This window comes from Hypanus sabinus, chromosome 3 (assembly GCF_030144855.1).
Source record: "Hypanus sabinus isolate sHypSab1 chromosome 3, sHypSab1.hap1, whole genome shotgun sequence".
Lineage (NCBI taxonomy): Eukaryota > Metazoa > Chordata > Chondrichthyes > Myliobatiformes > Dasyatidae > Hypanus > Hypanus sabinus.
Window position 1 is genome coordinate 33,759,372 of NC_082708.1, and position 23,043 is coordinate 33,782,414.

The window sequence follows — 23,043 nt, forward strand, 5'->3', positions numbered from 1 at the left end:
AGCCACAGGATTTCCTATCTGTCCCCCATCAAATCTCCTATCCCTCTTGCTTTGTCTGGCCTTTCCTTGCCTTGCCAAAGTTTCAGAGTTGGCCAAGGTACCACTAACCTGGCTGTTGCTCTGTTCTAATAGTCATTCACTCCCAGCAGCATCCAGAAGGTATACCTGTTCCTGAGGGTAATGGCTATAGGAAGGTCCTGCACTGATTCCCTACTCACATAATCTTTCCTTGATCATCCATTTATCTGAAGCCTGTACCTTGGGTGTGACCACTTTAAGTAAAAGCCCTCAGTTTCCTGGATGATCCTGAGTATGTAAGACTCCAGCTTCAGTTCATTGATCATGGAATTCCCTCACTTCTTGCATCTTGCAGTAGGAATATTCCACTGCCCTAATTCTATCCTGCCTATACTAAATTAAGGACTAAAGATGAACTACTGCCACAGCTATCAACTTGGCAGCGCAGCAGATTGGGCAATTGCGCTCATGAATATGCACATTTCAGCTAATTATTATGGCAGTATTTACCACCCTTTTCGTTGCTGTGCCTGTCAAGGCTAGTGCAAAGCACAGCAACAATACATTGCCTGCTTGCATTCAGCCTTACCTAATCAAGTGGACTATTGCATCGACTGATGCTAAAGACTAGCAGTATTTGTTTTATATTTAGATATTGCATCTAGTTTTCCATTTGAGAGTTTTAGTAAACAACCCAGTTTGGCCTAATATTTATTGTTTTCTTTTCCCTTAAAACCTTGTTCACATTAGAGTCTTCAGTTTCTCTCCCTGACAGCAGGTCTCAAACACACAAAGAGGGCCCAGCATGGAAAAATGCAGTTGACGTTTCAGGCCGAAGGTTCTCAGCCCAAAACATCAACTGTACTCTTTTCCATAGATGCTACCTGGCCTGCTGAGTACCTCCAGCATTTTGTGTGTGTTGCTCGGACTTCCAGCCTCTGCAGATTTTCTCATGAAAAAGTTTGTACTCAACTGTATTTCCAATTTTGCTATGTAATATTAAAATTGTTGAAGTGCATGGATGCAGTATATTTTGAACAGTGGGTGAATGAGTGTTATATCAAATCTTTTGTTTGGACTTTCATTCCAGGGTACATTTTCAGGTTTTAAGTTTTTATATACAGCTCTCTGGGGCTACAGTTCTGTGCAGTGGCAGATTAGTATCATTTGTTGGTGCACTGATAGAAATTTTCAATCCGTCAAGCATCTGCTAGCAAGAGAGAGAGCAGCTGACCTTGGCCCTAAGGTTCATTGGTCAGGTAGGGGACAAGCTACAGGCAGTTGAATCTGTTTTAGGTGAAATTACTGAAGCAATGAAGGAAAAACTCTTGTGCCTACAATCCCAGTCTCATCTGGCGGAACAGGTATCATCCCTTACCGCAGCTGTTCAACAGCTCACGACAGACAATTGGAGTCAGGTGTCCGTGATTTCCACTCTCTTGACCGCCATCTACAAATTCCCTGTGACAGTCAGCATGGGCTGACAGCCATTAGCGCTCTCAACAACGCAATTCAGCAGTCTCTGGCCATGTCAGTCCCACTTCCTCTATCTCACAGGCCCTCTATTTCTGCTGCCCTAATGCTCCCACTCCGTGGTCCAGAGCTGACTCCCACTGTTGGGCCACCACAGACTCGCACATCCATAGAAGAACCAAGTATTCCACGACCAGGCAGAAACCGACATTTTGTTGCAGAGTTAAGTAGTGTTTTTGACCTTCCAGTACAGGGTCAGGAGACTGCCCACTGTCTCTTGGACCTGCACTAAAGCAGGGGTCAGTGAGGACCTATGCAGTTAAACTCCACAAGCTTACAGTAGAGACTGGGTGGAATGAGGGATCTCTCATCGCTGCTTTCCAGAGTGGATTGAATGCAGGGGTCCGGCACGAGATTGCTATCCATGACAAGCAGGATAGTCTGGATGACCTGATGAATCTGGCTATTTGAGTTGACAACCAGGTAACTTGAGTGGCGCAGGGAAAGAATGCTTCCCATGCGCTGACTGATCACTGTCTTTCCTTGCTGTCTCCCTCACCAGTCTACAGAGGAGCCTATGGAAGTGGAGTGTATGTGCCTGTTTCAGGAGGAGCAAGAGCAGCACAGTAGAACAGGTTCCTGCTTCAATTGTGATCCAGGACATTTCCACTTGGCGTGTCCCAGGTGTTCAGTAAAAGAGGATACCTGTCAACAGGGAGGGGAGTCTGATGGTTCGGTTCTTTCTGCAGTTCAGCTTCCCCTAATTGGATAATGCGTACAACTTCCTTACCGTGAGGGTCTTGGACCCATGAACTTAAATGTGTTTATTGACTGTAGCTGGGAATCTAATGGACACGACTCTGGATCAAAGATGAGACATTCTGACTCTGGAATTAAGAGGAATGGTCAATGTTAAGTCCCTGGACAGCTGACTTATGGACACTGGCCAGATCCACCTTTCCACCCAAGCCCTCCAACTTGTGCTTGAAGGCAATCATTGTGGAGAACCACCACGGGTGCTTGGTCTCCCTTGGTTATTCTGACGTAACTCACCAACCAATTGGTTTCTTAAAGAACTCCCAAAAGTGAGGAATCGGCATTCCTGTCTACCTGTTTGGATCTAGCTCAAGCTCCATTCCATGAATTCCCTCTTGTGTCAGCTAAGGATGTTGACCTGTCTGGGATTCCAGCTGAATATGCCAATCTTCTTGAGGTCTTCAGTAAAGGGAAGGCCACCTCTGTAGCCCGCACTGGCCATAAAACTGTGTCATAGACCTCTTACCTGACACTTGTCTTCCCAGGGCCAGCTGTTTTCCCCCTCTTGTCCTGAAACGACCATGGATAGAGAAGGCCAAGCACCAGCGGCAGTTCAAGTGGATCAACCAGACAGTAGGAGAGTTGTTCCCTATTGTGTTCAAGAACAAGTTGGAGGGTTCTGTGGAAAGATGGATCTTACTGATGCCCAGTGGTCAACTATCTAAGCCCTTGATGTCGATACTTACTCTCTATTTCTGAGAAGGACGCTTTATTTTAGAGCTGGAGAGGTATCAATGATATTCCTGTTTGCCCTGGAGTCAATAAATGCCTTGGTGTTCCTGGGTCTGAGACCCACACGACAAGGAAGCTGGGCTATCACACAATTAGGGAAGCTGACGGCAGGGAGAACCAACCCAGCAGATCTCCCCTTCTTGTTGATGGGTATCCTCGTTTACTGGGCGCTTGGGACATGAAGCCTGGAAGTGTCCTGGATCACTGTTCTGCACTGATCTCATTCCTCAGACAGGTGCATGTGCCCCATCTGCATTGCCACCCTCCCTGGACTGGGTACTGAGTGATGACAGACGGTGATCACAAAGCTCAGGATATTTTTTCCCTGTGCCACTCAGTGGTCCAGTTGTCAACATGAATCAGATCATCCAGACTGTCCTTCTCATCTTGGACAGCAATCTCATGCTGGACTCCTGCACTCAGTCATGAGATGTCTCTCATTCCACTCCGCCTCACCCCAAGCATGCAGAACTTTATTACATTGCCCCTCACTGTCCATCTACCTTAGCACAGGTCCAGGAGTCAGTGGGCAGCCTCCTGACCCCATCTTGGTAGATCAGACTCTCCTTGCCTTGACAACAAATTGCCGAAATGACTGGGATGTGGAGGAACCTTGCTCCTGTAGAGCATTGAACAGGTTGAATGAGGGTCGATCTAACAGGTTAACCACATATCCCAGACTATGAGCATCATCACTGAACCAACTAGACTGGGCTTAGAAAGTCAGATCACGTTGGTTAATAAAATTCCTGCAGCCGCCAGGATCACCGGACAGTCTGCCTGGTGGAGGAATCCTTGGTTCTAGTCTGAATGTGGGAGTCGGGATATTAGTAGCTGAGGTTGATGGGGCAGTAGAAAAAGAGGACCTACAAATGAGACTGGTATGACCAAGCTGCTGAATTGCATTTGTGAGAGCAGTAATGGCTGTCACTTAATGCTGGTTGTCAGCTGTAAGGTCCTGGACTACAGGTGTGAGAGCAGAAATCGTTGCCACCTGATTCTAGTTGTCTGCTGAACTGTCACTCTGAAGGCTGATACCCATTCTTCCAGCTGGGACTGAGCTTGTATCAAAATTATCCATCGCATTGCTTCAGTTGCTTCTCCCAACATTGATTCTACTGCTGTAACTGCGTATATTCATGTGCATATGACATTATACAGTAATATACTGTTCAGTGTCATCTGCTTTACTACATGCATCATGTTCAAGTTTATTGTATAAATTTTATACTGCAAAACAAAACAAAGTTCCTAAATCAAGGTTCACAACACAAACTCACACACAATATAAAGTAATATCACAAATACACAAATCATAGGGTGCATTTATGGCACAGATTAATAAGTAAGTAGTATAACACTACCAGCGCGTCATATGTGGTGAGACCTCAGTAGTGGCAGAGAGTTCAGTAATCTCTCAGCTCTTTCCTATCCTAACAGTCCTTGTAGTGCTGCAGTTCCTCCTGCCCTAATGGCAGAGGGTCAAAGAGATTGTTGGACGGGTGAGGAGGGGCAGTTGTTGACTGGTGGAAGAGAGACCCTGATGATCCCCTCAGCAGCCTTTGCAGTCCATAGTAGGGGCTTGCAGTCAGATGCCTTGCAATTCCCACGTCAGATGGTGACACAGCTGGTCAGGACATTCAGAATGGTGCTCCTGTAAAAATTGGTTAGAATGGGGGACAGCGGAGTTTCCGTCGCCTCAGTCTCCTCAGTAAGACGCTGTTTTGCTTTCTTGACTAAAGTGGTGTTGAGAGACTAGGTGAGATCATTTGTTATGTGCATGACTAGAAACTTGGTTTTTCTAACTCTTTCCACAGAGGAGTCACTTGTGCTGCACCTTCCTAAAGTCCGCAATCATTTCTTTAGTCTTGTTTACATTAAGACTCAAGTGCCAGCCACTCGACCTCCTCTCTACACCATCTCGTCACCACTGTTAATGTGGCCAGCCACTGTGTCATCAACAAACTTGATAGTTCGGTTTGTATAGGTGCAATGAAAAATTTGGTTGCAGCAACATCACAAACACATAGCATCTCATTCACAGAAAAACATAAATGTAACTTGTTCTTAATTTTTACAACAAAGAACACGTGGATTGTTGTGCAAAGTGATCAAAATCGTCATAGTTGTGTAAAGATATAGTGATTAGGTTTGTGCCAGTTGGTTCAAGAACCAAATGATTGAAGAGAAGTAGCTGTCTGTGAACTTGGTGGAGTTGAACTTCAAACTTCTGTCCCTCCTGCTAGATGATGGCATGGCGAGGGGATATATTTTGATGGATGCTACCTCCATGAGGCAGCACTTCCTGTACATATTACCAATAGTAGGGAGGGATGTGCCATGATGTGTTGGGCTGAATCTAATACTCACTGCAGCTGTTTACATTCCTGCACATCTGATTGAGATACCAGACCATGATGCAACTAGTCTGGGTGCTTTCAACATTACATCTGTAGAAGTTTTTTAGTATGTTTGGTGATGAGCCAAACCTCCTTAACCTCCTAAGAAGGACTAGTGGAATTGAATGTGCTGAGAGGGTGAGAGGCAGCCTTTCCTTTCCCTTGCCAGAAAGAGATGCAGTGCTTCATGATTCCTTTTGTAAGGTTAATTATTTCAATCTTTGAAAAAAAGATTTGTTAACAAAATAACACGACTCAGAGCCTTTTCTTTTATCTTGAGGCGGCAAGTATCTGAACAGAGAATAAGAAAATCCTAGGCTTTTAATGTGTTTATTGCAAGCATGTTAGTTTTCTTAGTTTTGCTGTTTTCTGTACTATTTAAAATCAAGATAATTTACCAATGTCAGAAGTAGGGGAATTGTTTGTTGTTTGATTTGTAAAATGAAGTACAACCATCACAGTCAGCCAGTAGCACAATCTATTAATTATTTTAAATAAGAATTTAAAAAATCAGCATTTTAAGAGTGACAGCATCTTTGATGACAAAAACAAACTTAATTATTTCAGGTCATTGATGGTCATCAATTAGCATTAATTCTGCTTCATCACAAATGCTGCTTGATTTGCCGGGTATTTTCGTCACTTACCATTTTTATTTCAGATTTCCTGAATCTGTATATTTTGCCGTTATAACAAAAATGTAATTCATTATTTTTTCTCTTTAAGGAACACTTTGACATGCATGAAAGATGGCTCAGCTGTACTACAAAAAAAGTGACAATGCACCATATAGAGACCGAATTTCTCTTCGCATTGTGAGAGCAGAATCTGAACTCTCTCCTGCAGAGAAGAGTTACCTAAGTGCTGTTGAAAAAGGTGATTATGCAAGTGTCAAGCAAGCACTTGAAGAAGCTGAAATTTATTTTAAAATCAACATTAATTGTATTGATCCTCTGGGACGGACTGCACTCCTCATAGGCATTGAAAATGAGAACTTGGAAATCATTGAACTTCTACTGAGTTTCAATGTGTACATAGGGGATGCTCTTCTACATGCCATCAGGAAGGAAGTTGTTGGAGCTGTTGAATTACTATTAAATCACAAGAAACCTAGAGGAGAAAAGCAAGTAAGTTACTTGAAATATAAAGTGTTGTGTAAGTGACATCTGCATTCTTCTCAGTATATCAATTATCACACAGCATTATTTTCATTTTACAGTTTTTTATTGTACAAGTGCAATTCAAGTACTGAGAATTTTGAATTTATATTGGAAATTGCACTCAGTGGCCACTTTATTAAGTACCTCCTCTATCTAATAAAGTGGCTGCTCAGTATATGTTCATGCTGTTTTAGCCCATCTGCTTCAAGGTTTTATGTGTTGTGCATTCAGAGATGTTCTCCTGCACACCACTGTTGTACTGCATGGTTATTTGAGTTACTTTTGCCTTCCTTTCAGCTGAACCAGTCTAGCCATTCTCTTCTGACTTATTTATAAGCTGTTTTTACCCATGAAACAGTCACTCACTAGTGTTTTTTTTTCACTATTCTTTGTAAACTCTAGAGACTGTTGTACATAAAAATCCCAGATCAGCAGTTTCTGAGATACTCAAGTTATCCTGCCTGGCACCAATAATTATTCCATAGTCAGTTACTTAGATCCCATTTCTTGCCAATTCTGATGTTTGGTTTGAACTACAACTGAACCTCTTGACCATGTCTGGATGCTTTTATGCACTGAGTTGCTGCCACATGATTGGCTGATAAGATGTTGGCATTAATGAGCAGGTATCCGGGTGTACCTAATAAAGTGGCCACTGTGTGTACATAGTTTAGTTGTCATCATTTGACATACGCAATTTTTTCAATATACATAGAAAGTAGATTGAGCTTTGATGCAACATGTAGGCAATGGAAACATAATAACACAAAGGAAAATAAAAAGCTAATAATTACATTCAAGGTAAATGGGATTAGTACTTAATTGTCAGCTTGGGTTAAAGAGTCTGTTCCTGTGCCCTTTGGCTCTAGATTTTAGATACTAGTTTTAATAAATTATTCATTTGAAATTATTCAGTGGACTTCTGCTTTAGATCATCAGCAATATCCATATTTTTAGTCTACTACACAATTGCTGTGTACACAGGAACAGGCCCTTTAGCCCATGATTTTATACCAAACTAATTAAAATGATACCTAATTAAGCTAATCCTTTCTGCCTGCACGAGGTTCATATCCTTCCACTTGCTGCATATTCATGTGCCTGTCTTGTTTTTGTTTTGTGTTCACTTATTGGGAATACAGAGGAATGTAAGAATAAGTACTTTCAATAATAACGGTGCTGAATTTCTTATCTTCACCCTTTCTCCATTTCTGGATATTAGGAAGCACAAAATGGCATTAGGGATAACACATTTTAGTATATCAACATGCAAGTTACTGGTTATCTCTGATGAAGGTTCTTTAAAAGAAAATCGAAGGAAAAATATTGCTCTCGAAGGAATGAACCCCTACTATCTTCTCCATTCCCTTTTCTTGCTTCTAGCAGGACATGCAAGAGCCTGGAAGCCCACACCTTAGTGTGCAACAACAGCTACTTCCCGACTAAACCGGAACTGACTAAAAATCCTTAATAATGCTCTATTTCCCTCAACTTGCACTAATGCCATTGTTTATTTTTTGCTTATTTTGTTATGTAAGTTATGTAAACTATATTTTATGTATTATATACATTGTTAATTTAAGTTTATGTTGATGTATGCTTGTCATGTTTGTAATGTACTATAATGCAGCTGCAAAAAGCTAACTTTCATCGCATTTATAACCTGGTTATGTACATATGCCTATGAAAATAAATTTGAACTTGAAGTATATATATTCCATTATTAGGCCGAAGTAAGAGGATATAAAAATGTAAAAGGCAGGCAGTAAAATTGAATGGTATTGTTCGACAGTACAGACGTAGTATTAAATATTTTGGATGCAATGATTTCTGTTCCTTACCCACTTACCAAACCGTTAAGTGTATTCAAGCTTATTTTGCACATTTAGGAACCTGGCCTCATAGAAATTCCTCATCAAAGCTTAAAAATCCTTTTGAATTTACCTTCTACTATCCTTATAGTCATACAACAATAATGGAATTACCAACTAATTCTAATAATCAAACACTGGCATTTAGCCTACTATAAACACAAAGACAAGGAAACCACCACAACCTTCCCTACCCGCGTCCCTTTGAGAAACTTTTGGCTAAGTCTACTGTGTCCATAGTCGACTGTGGTCTCCTCTTCTCCACCCTTATCACTCTCCACTTAATACGTTGCTTCAAATAGCTCAAATGCTTTTCTAGACTAAATGTGTTCAAACTGCATTTGAATGAACCAGTGTAACTTGTTTCCATCATTGCTTGATACTGTGTTCTTTTAAATTAGTGCACGCAGAAATAATGGCCCAGAATCTCCTGAAGCCAATTATCTCATAGAGATCTCCGAGGATGTATTTTCCCCACATTTCTCATGATCTTTTTTTCTGACGTGACAAAAGCATTACAGCATCAATAACTTGGATTAGTCAGGCAGAGGCAAGGATTACAACCTTTAGTCTTCCCTTAACCAATGTATCAGCACTCCTCCACATTGAACACCATCTGGAATAATCACAGGTACTAGCAAGGACAGAATATAATTTTTGCTGGGAACTTCATTGTTCAATATTAAAATGGCTGGCATCAGTGACTCAAGAGATACTACTGTTTAGGATATAGCAATGTTTTGGATTATACAACAAGTGGTAAAAGATCATGAATAAACCTGCTTTGAACACATTATTAACAATCCAACTGGTACATACGCATTTGTCCATGATGCCAACACCATGAGCAATTGCTGCAGTCCTTGTGATGAGGAATTCTCCACACTGAGAATATCTGTCATCATCTACTTTGCATTATGTGACTTTAACCTTGTGCTAAATAGTATGCAAAACAGATCTACTAATTCGGATCTGTATATCAGGAGGCTCTAAACATAATTGAAGCACAATTGTAGTCACAATCTATGATTTCAAGGTCAGTATATCTTCAATCTTTCGAACAAGTTAAGAGCAGCGACATTTATTTGACCATATTGAAGATTGCCTTGGTGTGTTTCGCCCACAAATATTGGGACAGATGCAGTCTGTCTGTTGCTGATCATCAATAAAGTGTGGAATGTGTTTCTTATAGGCATAAGAAGGTTACAGTCTAGGAACCCTGTTGCAAGCACCAGCGAGATCATAGCAGCCCACTTGAATTGTACTCTATTCACGACCATTTACTCATTCCAGTGGACAGTAGCAGCAGCTTGTGCCATTGGCACAAGCAGCAACTGGCCAAGACTTCTGAAATCACCTTATAAACCCACCACCTCTACCAGCTGAAAGACAATGGCAGCAAAATAGTGAGATCACCACCACCTGGAAGCTCTGTGTTGCTCTCGAGAACACGGGCCACCTTGGCTTGGAAATATATTAACCATTGTTGGGTCAACATCTGGATCTCCTTCCCACTTTGTGGGTATACTTGCACCTCAGGGACTGCAGCAGTTCAAGAAGGCAGCTCACCACCACCACCTTCCAAAGGACATTTAGGAATGACCAATTACATGCTGGCTCGGCCTGAGATCCCCACATCCTATAAGTAAATAAAATAAAACTTTAATATGGCTGCAGTATATCTAGCAAAAGGTTAGCTGTGGATTTTGGAATTTAATTATTTCAGCCCCAGGTGTCATTTGCAGGAAATCCTTTGAGGATTGTCCTAGATGTAGAAATCACCACTATCCCATCTATGACCTTCCTAGGTACAAATGGAGAGTTCCTCGAGACCTTTTTATCAAAAGAGTAGAAGAGAGATATTTGTTGATATTTGAACTTTTAATCCCAGTGGCTACTTCTAGCTGATACCGAAACAATACGTACATGCATATACACAGCAAAACTTGAACAAATTTAGCTGTGGGCTGATAAGTTGACATAACATGTTTTAAATGGGAAATAGTGTCCATCTTCAACAAGGATATACCAACATCTTCCATTGATATTCATTGGCATTTAGCTTCATTCCATTGCCTTTTAACAAACAGTTAACAAAGTAATCACTTATTGTCCAGGAAACTAAAGCAATCAAGCACAGTGGCTTTAGGAAGAAGTCTGAGCCTGAGTGTTTTCCATCATGTCACTGACTTCCTAATTGCCCAGAACCTTTTCACTTCCTAGAATAGTATAAATAGTATAGAACCTTACTGTCTTTGCTCAAGAAAGCAATATGGTGGCGCTAATCAAGACTGTGCAAAACAGATATTTGCAATGCATGTGGTATGGCTTAATTGAAAAAAAAATCCCCAAATTTACATGTGTTCCAAAACATGTCGGGGATTGGTGGTGGTATAGAAATATATCTCAATCTGTACTTTATGTCTATACTTGGCGGTCTTGATTCCTCTCTTAATAGACAATAGGTGCAGAAGTAGACCATTCAGCCCTGCACCACCATTCTGAGATTATGGCTCTCTTAAGATGCAGTCTTCTCTTGCAGTATGCTTTGGTGTCACTGGATCTGTAGGCAGCGTCATGAGCTTTGAGCAGGTTCCGTAACTCATTCATCTAAGGCTTCCGTTTTGGGAATATCCTGTTATTTTTGGTAGTGATGACATTCTCTAAGCAGAATTTGATGCAGCACGTAACTGTCATTGTGTATTCCTCTAAATCAGTGCCTGAGTCATGCGTAGCCTGGCGTACAAACAGACTCTCGAAGTAATCTTGAAGACTGGAGGTGGCTCTCTCAGGCCATACCGTCACTGCCTTGGAGGTTGGTTTCTCCTTCCTTATCAATGGTCTATATGCTGGGATCAGATGTAAAGACAAATGATCAGATATTCCCAGATTAGGACATGGGAAAGCTCTATATGCGCCTGCAATACTGTGTTATTACCCATTATTCCTACAAATCAGAAATGTGATAGAATAATCAGCATTTCTCTTGAGAAGCACAGTTCCAGCGTAAAGGCTGATTTATACTTGTGCGTATGGGCGATGCCATGACCCTAATTTTCACTTCTGCGTTGCTGTATGCCGTAGCGAGCATGCATTGGTGTGCGCCAAAACGCTAGCTGGCAGTGGGGTTTCTATGCCACTGTGTTGAGTTTCTTCATTAGAGACATGGACAAGGAGATGCATTTCAAACGCTTTCACACGTTGGCAGGTAGATTTGACAATTTGGTTCATCTATTTTGTATCAGTGTACGCATAGCCTACAATCATGGTGGAGAAGAAGCAACCGGAAATGCGTAGGGGGAAATGCCATGCTACCAAGCAGACCACTCACAGTTGTTGAGGTCTGCATCGCCGCGACGCATGAGTAACTTTTCTGGAGAGGTGCACATTACCCTACAGCTTAGGGTACAGCGTAGGTACGGCTTAGGGTACGCGATACCTACGGAGTAGATGCGACGCACAAGTATAAATCAGCCTTGTCCAAAATCAGTACCACTCAAGTCAGTGATGTTTTCTTAATCAGCATTAAATCCATTTGCTACAACATGATTGCAGTGAGTTGAGTACCATTTACAAAATCCATTATGGTAACTTGACAGGTGTCTGGGTAGAGTACATCCTGCAAGTCGTCTTCTTGGTAATGGATCCATTGTAAAGTGTTTTGAATTACATTGTATGAAAAGTGATCTATAAATAAGTTACTATCTTTATTATTCATTGTCACCAGGTCTAACTACTAGAAGTCTCCACCTATATCACTGATATTATCATAATTGAATGCACTACAGCAATTCAATGAGCTGATTGACCACATTTTCACAAGGAGAATTGGGAGCAGGTAGTAAATGCAGGCCAAATTCTTCAAACAACTCTTTCTGATTATATTCCTTTGAGTTATTTCTGCAAGTTTAATCAGATAAAAGCATTAGACTATCTGTAATAACAGAATTTGTGTTACCTTTCAACTGACACAACTTGGGATAACAGAGAATAGTAATGAGTATGTTAATCTTGGATGCAAAATAGATCAGCATGCCAAAACTTTCATCTCCACGGATATCAATGAAAGATGTAATAGGTTGAAAATGGACTACTGAACACTTATCTCGATTAGCACCCAAATTCATCCTAACTGGTTCAAGTAGCCATATTAATTGTGCCTTCCTTCACATTCAATCATAAAATAGAAAAACATCTTGAAAATCCATGATCTAGAATCACCTGCAGTTATGCTCTGCAGGTACTGGGACAGGAATAATCTAGACCTCTTATAGACCAGCTTGTGTTCTAGGGAGAAAGGATAACCTGCATGACCAAAGATAGGTTTGCTACCAAGCACAGAGAGGTCATGATGCTCTGAACCCATTGAAGTGTTTGAACGAAGAATATAAAAGCTACAACAAAAAAAAATGAGAAGGTTTGATTAAAAGTGAGAATACAGGCTGAGAAATGGATTTCTGTGGCAGAAGGGACTTCTTTTCTTGGTTTCTTGCCCTAGTCTAGAAAGAAAGCCCCTTGTACCATTAGTAATCACTTTCTCAGTCTATATTCTCACTTGTAAAACGTGCTACGATGAGTAATGATTGAAACCTAGCAGAGGATGCCATGGAGGTCCTTGAGATGAGGTTCCAGTATGTGGTACAATATGGGATCACAATATTATATTTCCCAGAAAAGGAATCCCATATTGTTATCATCTGTTGCATGAGAAAAGTACAGTGGATTCCAGTTAATCGGACCATTGGTTAATCAGGGAAGCTGCTTATTTGGGACAATTTTTAAAGAACAAAAACTAATCAAGAAAATAGATGGGATTCCCTTAATTTATTTGGGATACTATGCTGCTTAATTGAGAAAGGAGACTGATGTCAAACAGTTTCTAACTAACGTCAGTCATGTGCACTTGCATGGCTATTAGACACTTCACCTCACCATGCTTTCAGCAAACCATTTTTAAATAGTGTAAATTGTGTGTGTTTCAAAAAGCAGTGATTTTTGTCACTGATAATTGGTAAAAAAATAAGAACTACTTTGCTCACTGTGGTTTCAAGCATTCAGGATTGGAGATGCCAGAAAAGGCTGGGAGTGAAAATGAAATGATTTCACTACTTCAGCAAGTTAGAAACTCAGATATCAACAATCATTTTGAATGTTACAATAAAAATGAAGACTTGGAGGATGTAATGGTTGAAAGCATTATATGAAAGCAGTTCATTATCTGTACTAGGTATCTGCTGAATTTGTTCATTGACAATCAAAAGATTGACTTATAGTGTTCTGACATTCTGTAATTCCTTTAAATACATCATTTGTTACTCTGTTAAATAGTAGTTTGTTCATTTTATACCTTTTTAACTATTTCCATGAAACTTCAGCTAACTTAGGCAGCCTTTTAATTGAACCAAAATGTACTGGTCCCAATTAACAAGAATCAACTGTATCAGATGATAGCCAAGAGATGCTGTCAGAACACACCTCATGGCTTAAATATTCTTTTAAGAACTCCAAACTAATCTTCAAAGACATGAAAATGCTCTGCTAATTCATAGAGATGGCTTCTGCCCCTGCCAAATCTTTGAAGAACACTGAACTTTCACTTTTGGTTACATTGACTGCCAACAGGCTCAATTACAAATTAGACCATAAGTGCACGTATCATTTAACATACAGAGACATCTTGGGGGTCCAAGTCCAAAGCTCCTTGAAAGTGGCTACACAAACTGATAAGAGTGTAAAGAAGGCCTATGACATGCTTCCCTTTTTTAGTTGAGGCGATAAGTCAAGAATTTATGTTGCAGCTTTACAGAACTCTGGTTATGTGACATTTGGAGTATTGTGCTCAGTTCTGGTTGCAACATTGTAGAAAGAATGTGGAGGCTTTGGAATGAGTGCAGAAGAAATTTACCAGGATACTGCCTAGATTAGAGGGTGTGCACTATAAGGAGTGGCTAGACAAACTGCATTTGTTTTGTCTGGTAAACTGGAGGGGAAACTTCATGAAAGCTTTTATTTATTTATCAGAAGTTTAGGTAGAGAACAGTTGTGTTCTCCTCCCCCACCCCAGGTTTGAAATGTCTAATATTGCAGTATGCACTTAAGGTGAAGGGGGAAAGTTTAAAGGAGATGTACAGGGCAAGTTTTTTTTATACACAGTGTGGTAGATGCCTAGAATATGCTGCCAGGTTTAATTGTGGAGGTGTTTAGGATAGAGTTTAAGAGGCTGTTAGATCGGCATCTGAATTTGGATATGGACTTTGTGCTGGCAGAAGAGATTAGTTTCATCAGGTGTCATTAGCATAATTAGTTCAGCACATTACCTTGGACTGAAGGGCCTATTCATGTATTGTCCTGTTTTATGTTATGTATCATCATTTAGAAACATTCCATTATAACAAATGCATAACTTCCTTCAATGCATGGATTGCAATGGATCTACAAGATTTATCTTCCAACATAAAAGGAAAATAGCAATAGCCAAATACCAACTGCTGTCAGCACACAGGAAAGTGAATGAATAAAGAGAAATAGTTTTTAAAATTCCCATGGATTCCCTTGTTTGTCATAGTCAGTGCTTGGTTGATTTTAAAGTATTCAATACTTGACTGAAAATAATGATTCAGATATATTTGTCTCACATAAGCTAAAGCTGTGCAGAGCAAGCTCTAAGGCAACAAAGTAATGTGTGTTCAGTTTTATGGGTAAGAGAACTTCCAGCTCTGTACCCCTTTGGCTGTGATGTGATTAACAGTATTTGAGAGAATATGTAAGAATAGAATTGGTCAATATGAAAAGGAAATATTGAATGCCTGTTCTTTAGCAAGTGAGAAGGATTTACTGCGTTTCTAGATTTTAAATGATAACCTGTCTGGGATTGAAAACATGAAGTATCTTTTCACATAAAGCATCCACTGCACGCTGTATCATTTGAAATTTCCAAGATTTGACATTTCCAAGATTTGAAATTGATAGATTTTTATTGTACAAGTTCATCAAGAAATAGGGATCAAATGCATGTAATTGCATTTTAGATACTGTATAGGCCAGCCATGGATTAAGTTAATATTGAAATAAGCCTGCGGTCAGTAAATTATTTTGATTAGGAATTATTTAAAATTTACAATAAAGTTAACTTTTAAATCATGCATTTAAAATCTTTCAAGAATGAGCAGAAGGGGACTGTGCGATTAACATGTAGTTAGAACAGAGAACAAAGTTCAAAGTAAATTTATTATCAAAGTACATATATGTTACAACCCTAAAATTTGTTTTCTTGTGGGCATATTCAGTAAATCCAAGATCCATAATAGAATCAATGAACGACAGCACCCAACAGTACAAACAACTCCATGATCATCTAACTCTTCTCTCCTACATGATTGATAACCCTCCATTTTTCTTATATCCATTACTAATGCCTGTACCTTCAGCTACCTCTTTTAGAGCCCTGGGATGGCCCATCTGGTCCAAGTAACTTACCTTTCACTTCCAAAGCACCTTCTCCTTAGTATTAGCAACTACACTTAATTCTGCCCCTTGACACTCAAATTTCTGGCATACTGCTAGTGTCTTTCATAGTGAAGACTGTTACAAAAAACTTATTAAATTCATCCACTATTTCTTTGTCCCCTCATTACTACCTCTCCAGTATCATTTTCCAGCAGCCCAATATCCACTCTTGCCTCTCTTTTACTATTTTTACATCTGAAAAATCTTATTGTTTCCTCTTTTATCCTCTTTTGTATTATTCACTAGCTTACCTACCTTCATGTCTCATCTTTACTTTCCTTAATTTTTTTTTAGTTAATTTCTATTGTTTTTTTTTAAACTTCCCAATCCTCCACTTTCCCACTAAGTTTTCCGATCTTAAATGAGTTCTGTTTTCCTTTTATGCGGTCTTTGACTTCCCTTGTCAGCCACAGTTGCTTCATCCTCTCTTTAGAAAACATCATTTTTGGGATGTTTCTGTCCTACATTTCTAAATCGCTCCAGAAACTCTTAACTATTGCTGCTCTGCTTTCATCCCTGATAGTGTTACCTTCCAATCAACTTTGGCCAGCTCCTCTCTCATGCCTCTGTAATACTGATACATGTGACTGTACCTTCTCCCTCTCAAACTGGAAGGTGAACTTAATCATATTATGATCACTGCCTCCTTAGGGTTCCTTTACTTTAAGCTCCCTAATCAAATCTGGTTCATTACACAACACCCAATCCAGAATTGCCTTTCCCCTAGCGGACTCAACCATCAACTGCTCTAAAAAGCCATATTGTAGGTATTCTACAAATATCTTCTCTTGAGATTCAGCAGCAACTTAATTTTCCCAAGCTACCTGCATATTGAAATCCCCAATCACTATTGTATTATTCCCCTTTTGACATGCATTTTCAATCTGTTGTAATTTGTAGCCCACATCCTAGCTACTGTTTGGACGCCAGTATATAACTCCCATAAGGGTCTTTTTATCCTTGTAGTTTCCTAACTCTACCCACAAGAATTCTACGTCTTCTGATCCTATGTCACCTCTTTCTTAGGATTTGATTTCATTTTTGCCAACAGAGCCACCCCAACTCCTCCACCTACCTGCCTATTCTTTCAAAACACCGTATATCCTTGGATGTTAATCTCCCAAGTAATGTCTTCTTTCAGCAATGACCTAGTTATGTCCACAATGTTGTACCTGCCAATCTCTAAATGTGGTGCAAGATCATCTACCTTGTTCCATATGCTGCGTGCATTCAAATATAACACTTTCAGTCCTGTATTCATTACATTTTTCAATCCCTCTGACTGCAATTTTGCCCTATCCTCACAGTAGCATTACACCCTGCATTTATTTGTATACTAACTGCCCCGTCCTCAGCCCTATCATTCCATTTCCCAACCCCCTGCTATATTAGGTTAAACCCTCTCCGACAGCTCTAGCAAACCTGCCTGCAAGGATATTGGTCCCCCTCAGGTTCAAGTATAAACCATTCTTTTTGTACTGATCATACCTTCCCCAGAAAAGATCTGTATGATCAGGAAATTTGAAACCATTCCCCCTGCGTCAATTTCAAGTGAGGTTGGAGGCAATATCAGAAGCAACAGCAATTCTGACAGGGGCTGCAAGACATTACTTCCTACAAAGCGAAACCCAATATTATGAATGGCAGTGATGTTTCACTACCAAATGAACTCAACGCCTTCTATGCACACTTTGAAAGGGAGAACACAACTACAGCTGTGAAGATCCCTGCAGCACCCGATGACCCTGTGATCTCTGTCTCAGAGGCCGATGTTAGACTGTCTTTAAAGAGAGTGAACCCTCGCAAGACAGAAGGTCCCAATGGAGTACCCGGTAAGGCAACCAATTAGTGGGAGTATTCAAGGACATTTTCAACCTCTCACTGCTATGGGCAGAAATTCCCATTTGCTTCAAAAAGGCAACAATTATACCAGTGCCAAAGGGGAATAACGTGGGCTGGCTTAATGACTATCACCTGGTAGCACCCACATTGACAGTGATGAAATGCTTTGAGAGGTTGGTTACGACTAGACAGAACTCCTGCCTCAGCAAGGACCTCAACCCATTGCAATTTGCCTATTGACACAATAGTTCAACGGCAGATGCAATCTCCATGGCTCTTCACATGGCTTTAGACCACCTAGACAACACAAACTCCAACATCAGGATGCTGTTCATCGACTATAGCTCAGCATTTAATACCATCATTCCCACAATCCTGATTGAGAAGTTGCAGAACCTGGGCCTCTGTACCTCCCTCTGTAATTGGATCCTCGACTTCCTAATCAGAAGACCATAGTCTTTGTGGATTGGTGATAACATATCCTCTTCGCTGACAATCAATACTAGCACACCTCAGGGGTGTGCTTAGCCCACTGCTCTACTGTCTGTATACACATGACTGTGTGGCTAGGCATAGCTCAAATACCATCTACAAATTTGCTGACGATACAACTATTGTTGGTAGAATCTCAGGTGGTGACGAGAGGGCTTACAGGAGTGAGATATTCCAACTAGTGGAATGGTGCTGCAGCAACAACCTGGCACTCAACGTCAGTAAGACAAAAGATCTGATTGTGGACTTAAGGAAGGGTAAGATGAAGGAGCACATACCAATCCTCATAGAGAGATCAGAAGTGGAGAGAGTGAGCAGCTTCAGATCTCTGAGGATCTAACCTGGTCCCAACATATTGAAATAACCATATAATGTATTAACCATATATAATCATATTGATGTCGTAAAGAAGACAAGACGGTGACTATACTTTATTAGGAATTTGAAGCGATTTGGCATGTCAACAAATACACTCAAACACTTCTATAGTTGTGCCATGGAGAGCATTCTGACAGACTGCATCACTGTCTGGTATGGAGGCGCTTCTGCACAGGACCGAAAGAAGCTGCAGAAGGTTGTAAATCTAGTCAGCTTAATCTTGGGCACAAAGTACTCAGGACATCTTCAGGGAATAGTGTCTCAGAAAGGCAGCGTTCAGTATTAAAGACCTCCAGCACCCAGGGCATGCCCTTTTCTCCCTGTTACTGTCAGGTAGAAGATACTGAAGCCTGAAGGCACACAGTCAGCGATTCAGAAACCGCTTCATCCCCTCTGCCGTCGGATTCCTAAATGGACATTGAAGCTTTGGCCAATACCTCACTTTTTTTTTAATATACAGTATTTTTGTTTTTGCACATTTTAATAATCTATTCAGTATATGTAATTGATTTACTTATTTATTATTGTTTTATTTATTATTTTTTCTCTGCTTGATTATGTATTGCATTGAACTGCTGCTGCTAAGTTAACAAATTTCACATCACATGCTAGTGATAATAAAGCTGATTCTGATTCAATTCTTCAGCAACACATTTGTCTGCCAGTTGTCCTATCCGTACCCTCACTGGCACATGGCATAACCAGCAATTCAGAGAATACAGACTACAGGAAAAAATATGTTCCTGTTAGAAGGAAGGATGGGAATGGAAAGATAAGAAAATCTTGGATGTCCAGAGAGGTGATGAATTTAATCAAAAAGGAAATGTAGGTAAAGCTTCAGAAGTTAGGATGAAATGAAGCACATGAGTAGAAAGAAGCCAGAAAAGAAATAAAGAAGGGAACTAGGAAAGCCAAGAGAGGCCATGAAAAGTCCTTGGCAAATAAAACTGAGGTGAATTCCAAGGCATTCTATACAAACATCAAGAGCAAGAAGATAACTAGGGAGAGAGTGGAATGACTCTAGGATAAAAGGAGGAACATTTGCTGGATGCAAAGAATGTGAGTGCTTTGCTTCAGTTTTTGCAAAGGAAAAAGATATGAAGGACCAGGATGTCAATACTGAATGTATACATATGTTAGGGCATTTAGCGTTCAAGAAGGAGGAGGTTTTGGGCTTTCTAATGAGCATTAAGGTGGATAAGTCCCCAGGGTTTGATGGGATTTGCCCTAGGTTATTAAAGGAGGCAAGAGACGAGATTGCTGGGCCTTTGACCAGTATCTTTGTGTCCTCTCTAGCCACAGGTAAGAACCCAGAGGACCAGCAAGTGGCTAATGTTGTACCCCTATTTAAGAAAGGAATAGAGCTTTGACCAGCGACCTTTCCGAACATCGGAAATTTTGAGAGGAGGGGATTTCATTCAGGTCCACTGTCCGAGTAGAAAAGAGAGCAGTGGGTAGCTGCTGCAACACAACAGAGCTTTGACCAGCAACCAATCCGCATTTGTAATTGATTAACAAAATCAAATTAAAGGAAGGCAGGAGTAAGCAAAGCAGCCATTGTCTGAGTGGGCAGAGTCAGAGTGGTGATCTTGAGGCTTTAGCTTTTTGAAGCTTCAGCGAAGAAAGGCTTCAGACAGGGAAAGCAAAAACAAAGAAAAACTCTAGGTTAGGTTTTTTCTCCTTTCCTTCCTTATGTCTGCTCAGTTAGGACAGTAGAGATGTCAGGCAGGATCTTGAAATGCTCCTCTTGCAGGATGTGGAAAGACAGGGAGACCTCCAATGTCCCTGAGACTACAACTGCAAGAAGTGTATCCAGCTTCAGCTTGGATCACTGGATGAACACCAGATCATTCAGGAGTCTGAAGGGGTGATAAATAGGACATATAGATAGGGCACCCAAGGTGCAGGACACAGGAAACTGGATTACAGTCAGGAAGGGAAAAGAGGTTATGGAGCCAGTGCAGAGTACCCCTGTGAACATTCCTCTCAACAACAAGTTTGTCACTTCGGATACTGTCAGTGGGGGGGATGCCTTAACAGAGGAAAGTCACTGCTCTGGTCTCTGGCACTGAGTCTGGCTCTGTGACTCAGAAGGGAATGAGGGAGAAAAGGCATGTTGTGGTGATAGGGAATTTGTTTGTTAGTGGAATGGATAGAAAGTTCTATCGGCGAGAACGAGATTCCTGGATGGTATGTTGCCTCCTGGGTGCCAGGGCCCCGGACATCTCAGATTAAGTTTTCAGCATTCTTAAGTGGGAAGATGAACAGGCAGAGTTTGTGGACTATGTAGGTACCAATGACATGGGTAGGACGAGTGACATGGTTCTGCATCTGGACCTCAGGGAATTAGATACTGAGTTACAGGGTAGGACCTCCAGGGTTGTGATCTCAGGATTGCTACCCATGCTGCATGCTAGTGAGGCCAGAACTAGGAAGATTATACAGTTTGTTATGTGGCTAAGGAATTGGTGTAGGAAGGAGGACAGAAGATTTCTGGGTCACTGGGCTCTCTTCCAGGGAGGGTGGGACCAGTACAGAAAGAACAGTTTGCACCTGAACTGGAGTGGGACTAATATCCTAGCAGGAAATTATGTTAATGCTGCATGGTGAGGTTTAAACTAGACTATTGCAGGGGGATGAGAACCAGAATGCCAGAACAGTTAGTGGAGAGGTTGTGGAGTGAGATGTTGATAAGTCCTCAGACAAAGCTAGGAATCAAAAGGTTCAGCATGGTGTGACTAGTATCCTGAGCTGCCTACATTTCAATGCAAGAAGTATCGTAGGAAAGGTGGATAATAGTGCTGAAGATGAGGTAGCCAGTTTATAAACAGGGGCAATGTGTAGTTATGAGAAGCTATTGATAGGCAAAATTGCAGTCAATAGGATGAGTTGCAGCATAAAAGGCAGACAAAATCAAAAAGGGTGAAAACAGGATTGAAGTTGTATATTTGAATGCATCCAATACTCAAAATAAGGTAGATGAACTTGTAGTATAGTTGCAGATTGGCATGTATGATGTTGTAGGCATCACTGAATCATGACTAAAAGAGGATTATAGCTGGGAGGTTAATGTTCAAGGGTACACATTGTATCAAAAGGACAGGTAGGAAGGCTCTGTTGGTTAAAAAATTAAATCATTAGAAAGAAGTGACATAGGTTCAGAAGGTGTTGAATCATTGTGGATAGAGCTAAGGAACTGCGAGAGTAAGAAGATCCTGATGGGAGTTGTATATAGACCCCCAAGCAGTAGTAGGGATGTGGTCTACAAATTACAATGGAAGATAGAAAATGCATGCCAAAAGAGCAATGTTGCAATATTCATGGGAGATTTTAATATGCAGGAAGATTGGGAAAATCATGCTGGTGCTGGATTCCAAGAGAGGGAATTTCTAGAATGCCTAAGAGATGGCTTTTTAGAGGTCTGAAGGTAAATAAGTCACCTGGACCAGAAGGGTGTACACGCCGTGGTTTGAAAGAAGTAAGAATCACTAGATTCTGGAATGGTTCCAGAAGTCTGGAAAATTGCAAATATCACACCACTCTTCAAGAAGGGAGAAAAGCAATAATATGCCAGTTAGTCTGACCTCAGTGGTTGGGAGGATGCTGGAGTCAATTATTAAGGATGAGGTCTCAACGTAATTGGAGGCACTTGATAAAATAGGCTAAAGTTAGCATGGTTTCCTCAAATGCATAAATAACAAGCAGTATAGGCAAAGAGAAATCTGTTGTTTTTGAGTACTGGATTTTCAGAAGGCCTTTGACAAGGTGCTACACATGAGGTTGCTTAACAAAGCTCTGAGCCCATGGTATTACAGGAAGAATTCTAGCATGGATAAAGCAGTGGCTGATTGGCAGGAGGCAAAGACCGGGAATAACGGGAGCCTTTTCTGGTTAGCTGCCAATGACTAGAGGTGTTTCACAAAGGTCTGTGTTGGGTTCAGTTCATTTTATGTTATATGTCAATGATTTGGATGATGGAATTGATGGCTTTGTTGCAAAGTTTAAGTTTGCAGATGATATAAAGGTAGGTGGAGGTGCAGGTAGTTGTGAGGAAGTAGAGATGCTACAGAAGGTCTTGGACCAATTAGGAGAATTGGTAAAGAAGTTATAGATGGAGTGCAGTGTTGGGAAATGTACGGCCATGCACCTTGGTAGAAAAAATGAAAGGGAGAGAAAAAACAAAAAATGGTGCAAGGGGACTTGAGAGTCCTTGTGTAGGGTTCTTTAAAAGTTAATTTGCAAGTTGAGTCCATGGTGAGCAAGGGAAATGCAATGAAGATGACTAAAAGCAAGGATCTAATCTTGAGACTTTATAAAGCACTGATGAGGCCTCATTTGGAGTATTGAGCAGCTTTG

The 23,043-nt window shown here is 40.7% G+C and overlaps 2 protein-coding genes across 2 annotated transcripts in view; one reads left to right on the forward strand and one right to left on the reverse strand.

Moving 5' to 3' along the window:
- Window positions 1-23,043, reverse strand: part of LOC132391180 (uncharacterized) — a 1,045,680-nt gene that overhangs the window by 447,524 nt on the left and 575,113 nt on the right. The gene's annotated exons all lie outside the window — the stretch shown is intronic.
- The window catches only part of LOC132391177 (short transient receptor potential channel 4-like), a 93,204-nt gene that overhangs the window by 50,420 nt on the left and 19,741 nt on the right, over window positions 1-23,043 (forward strand). Inside the window, exon 3 of the mRNA XM_059964044.1 lies at window positions 6,165-6,565. Coding sequence (XP_059820027.1) covers window positions 6,188-6,565 — 378 coding nt within the window. The 5' untranslated portion in view covers window positions 6,165-6,187. The remainder of the gene's footprint in view (window positions 1-6,164; window positions 6,566-23,043) is intronic.